This window comes from Physeter macrocephalus, chromosome 18, assembly GCF_002837175.3.
Source record: "Physeter macrocephalus isolate SW-GA chromosome 18, ASM283717v5, whole genome shotgun sequence".
In the NCBI taxonomy this organism is placed as follows: domain Eukaryota; kingdom Metazoa; phylum Chordata; class Mammalia; order Artiodactyla; family Physeteridae; genus Physeter; species Physeter macrocephalus.
Window position 1 is genome coordinate 83,986,402 of NC_041231.1, and position 4,176 is coordinate 83,990,577.

Genomic DNA, 4,176 nt, shown 5'->3' on the forward strand with positions numbered 1-4,176 from the left:
CGGTATGCGGGCCTCTCACCGTTGTGGCCTCTCCCGTTGCTGAGCACAGGCTCTAGACGCGCAGGCTCAGTGGCCATGGCTCACGGGCCCTGCCGCTCCGCGGCATGTGGGATCCTCCCGGACCGGGGTACGAACCCATGTCCCCTGCATCGGACTCTCAACCACTGCGCCACCAGGGAAGCCTTCAGTGAACCTTTTTAAGTGGCTAATTCAGTCACGTCTGGAAGTTCAAGTACAGGGATCCAGGGATGGTGAGATCACCCCTGCCCCAGGGAGTAGAAGCAGGGCAGAACGCTGCGAGCTAGGGTTTAGTACCACATGCGTTAGGTGAACCCACAGCCTTTCCGTCTCACACCTCCTGAGTCACCCTCCCCTTGCCTGTCTTTTATTTTAATCTATAGCCTCATGATGATCCTGAGACTTGTCTTACTGCTGCTCTGAGGACCTGCAGGAACTGAAAACTGAATTTGAGTCATTCTGCTGTAATGGGCAGAGCCTACACTTTGTATTGAAGAGATAAATTCCAATATGGAATGTTCACCGTGGTCTTATTTTATGGTAGAAACTGCAAAAGAAACACTGTCACCTCTAATATGGACACTGGTTTGAGGGATTTTTTTTTTTTTTAAACAAATGGTTTAACTTTTCTAATTGTCAGGTACTGGTTTCATTAAAGATATTTAATAAATCGTGATACACTGTTTGATTTGCTGTGTCATGTGGTTTTTGTTTGTTTTTGGGGGTTTTTTTTTTTGATAGTTCCAAATACTCATGTCTGAAATAAGCTTAAATTAAACTACAACTTACAGATGATGGAATGCCCTGAGTGGGCTTCACAGAATGCTAATGTATCTCTTTGTCATTTGTGTTATATTTAAAATTATTTTTTTTCATTTTAATTGTATTGCTACCAGTGTTTTTTCTTTCTTTAAAATACTTCATCCTCAGCACACCCTGTACCAACGGAATGTATTCAGTATTCAAATAAAAGAACTTCTGTTTTAAACCTGTTTCTCTCATTTTAGTGTCCTCTCTGTATACTCAAATCATCTTTAACATGTAAGTGTTCAATTATTAATGCAAGAGATTAGGAAGGAGGATTATTTAAGCCAGAGATTTCCTCAGGAGCAGATATTCTCATTGTCTCTCTCTTGCTCTCTCTGAAACAGTAATAATTCTGAAACAAAAGCGATTTGTCCCAAGTCACCACTTCACTTTTAGGCATGGTTGTGATTGTTCGTGTCCAAGGCGCTTACCAGTAGACCTGAGTCAGCCCAGTTCTCCCACTGACTGCTGTGTGCCCTTTGGAAGGTCATGTCCCCTCTCTGGGACTCAGTCTCTCATCCTTGAGGAGGAATTTGGACTAAGTGATCGACCAGACTCCTTAAAGCTCTAAAAATCTGAAATTTTGGTCCCGTTGGCTGTGTGCAATGGTGTCAGATCTCAGACCTTTCTTTACATGAGATGGTGGGTAGAGCCCCAACCGATGGCAGCAGAGCTGATACTGTTGTGTTTGGTTACCTTTCCCAACTGACCTACAAGGAGATTGTTAAACTTTCAGAAACCATTCAATGAAGGGTAGAAAGAAAAGAAAGAAAAAGAAAAAAGCCTAGTAGTTTAACCAAATAGGAAATCCAGACAGAATCCTTTGATATACTTTAAAAACAAAACAAAACAAAACCCACTAGTCCTAATGGTGCCAAAGAGGTGCTTCCACAAGCAAGCCTGGGAAGGCAGTGGTCATTGGGATGTTCCATGCATGTGCTGACTGTCAAAGATGATGGAGAAAGACCTCCAGACCTGAATGGACAGCAGCTTGTACTCAGATTGTGATTCTGATACGGAGGTAGAAACTAAATGGGAAATTGATCATAGAAATGTATACCCTATCTGTAAAGTACTCTAATGATTGGAAGTGTAAGAAGCTAGTTTGAAGCTATGTCCTGGGCTTTTCAAAAGGAGGTGGAAGTGGGTGATGGTTGATGTATGGGTTGGTTGGTTTTTTGTTTGTTTTTCAAGAAATCCTTGGTATCCATTGGATTACTTATGATTTTACTCTTTTGCAGTAGAATGCAGAAGAATTCTAATTTGTATGATTCTCATTACTTGGTGTTTTACCTTTTTATGAGAAACAGAAAAGGGGTCATCTGACTTACAGATAAGTATTAGGTAGTTTATTTCTTTATGCTCTATTACTTTATTAAAATGGCCTTATGATTTCTTTCTGGGTGGTGCTACAAATGTAAAGTGAAATATTTTCTGAGTTCTTTAGACTTCTTCATTTGTGAATACTCAACTATTATAGTGCCCATGTTTTTAAGAAACATGCCACGTTCAGATTTGAATATATTCTTCACAGTCTCAATGGAGTCTTCATCTAGTGGAGATTTCCTCTGGCTTCCAGGCTGGAGAAACTTGTTAATTGTGGGAATGTAGCTGCTTCTGGCCTTGAATTCCTAAAATGCAAATGTATACTATCCATGAGAAGAGAATATGGCAAAATAAAGTATCAACGAGGCACATTTTTATATATGAGAAAAAGTGTTTATATCTTTCTCATTGCTGGTGGAGGAGAGGTATAAAAGGGAATTTTCATACGTTGTGTCGTCCTGCAAAGTGATGCCAGCCTTGTAGAAAGCAAGATAGCAAAATTTCTCAAGGAACCCAAAAATGTTTATAGGCTCTAACCAAGTGATCCCATTTTTAAGATTGTATCCTAATGATGTAATCCTAAATGTGGAAAAATTCATATCTGTGAAGATGCTGTTGCAACATTATTTACAAAAGCAAATATTCCAGAGCATCCTGATGCATAACTATATTAGAAGTTCTCATTTTTCTTATGTCATAAGCATTTTTCATGTTATGTCATCTCAGAAAATATAACTCAGTGGCTGTGTAAAATTCTATTCATGGATGTATCCTCATTTGTGTAGACATTTCTCAGGTATTGAATATTTAGGTTGTTCACGATTTTCACTATTTAAAATTATTCTGAGTGCAATAAATAGAATATTATATAATCATGAAAAATGTCATATATATATATATATATAATAGACTACATTGTATAAAAATGAGCCAGACTAAATATAACAATACTAACACATGCTTATAATGTAATGTGAAGTGGAAAATTGAGGCTGCAGAATTATCAAACTTGGATGACAACTATTTTAAATCAGTGTATTTTAAAAAGGATATAATGGAATCCACCAACATAGCAAAGTGTTTTTGAACTCAGGCTGTGGAATCAGACAGATAGGTGTGAGTCCCACTCCTGCCACCTACTAACAGTGTGACCTAAGAAAAGTTAGTTAACCCCCCTGAGTCTCATTTCCTGTCTACATAGAGGATGGAATAAAGTGCATTCAGTGCTGGCACAAAGCTTGGCGTGTAGTAAGAGCATAGTCCGTGGTTATGGTTATTGGTATACTGTGGCTCTGTTAGGATGGGATTATCTTGAGTGTTATCCCCTCACCTTATCCCCAGAAGAAGCCACTGGTATTGAGGGTCTGTTACATTCCAGGCAAAACCGTTGAGACTTAACTCCTGCAAGAAGCCTGGCCCGGGGTGACCCTCATCTGCATTCCCACGTATCGTTTTATTTTTCATTTATTCCATTATGTTGGGGTTATCTGTCTGTGTGCATGTCTCCCCCACTAGGGAGTATTTCTGGAGGGCATCTTTGCACCCTTAGCATAAAGAAGTTAGGGAGTTCTTAAAGGATAATGAACGACTGAGGGAAGGTTGAATGAGTGATACAGATCCCTCCCCCTGCTTTCTTGGGAGGTGTCTGGGGAGCAGCGCCTGGAGTGGAGGGAAACCCGAGAGGACGCTGGGTCTGCACTCTGCAGCCATGAACGTGACCTCCAGGGGCTGGACACCGGCCCAGCTCAGCCGATTGCCCACCAGAAAATCTTGCGCGAAGTCTCTTAGCGCCCGTGTGATGGTTGAAAAGGAGAAGCTAGAGGATTTAGGGTCATACAAGTTAAAGTCTGTGATTTGGCAGAAAGTCCCCTAGAAGTTCAGAGACCTAGTTCCTATCTCTGCCACCAGCTCTCTGTGTGAGTTCGAGTAAGTCCCACCTCTCTGAGGGCTTCGGTGTGTTCATCTGAAAGAGGCAGAAGAGCTTAAATCCTCCTGAGGATGCTGAACCCTGGAAACAGCTGCATC

The 4,176-nt window shown here is 40.9% G+C and overlaps 1 protein-coding gene across 11 annotated transcripts in view; it reads left to right on the top strand.

Moving 5' to 3' along the window:
• The window catches only part of TMEM14A (transmembrane protein 14A), a 15,898-nt gene extending 15,195 nt beyond the window's left edge, over positions 1 to 703 (top strand). For all 11 annotated transcript variants that reach the window (XM_055079772.1, XM_028478966.2, XM_055079771.1 and 8 more), the window contains one exon: positions 402 to 703. In XM_055079772.1, the coding sequence (XP_054935747.1) occupies positions 402 to 441 (40 nt within the window). In that variant the 3' untranslated portion in view covers positions 442 to 703. The remainder of the gene's footprint in view (positions 1 to 401) is intronic.
• Positions 704 to 4,176: the final 3,473 nt, after the last annotated feature.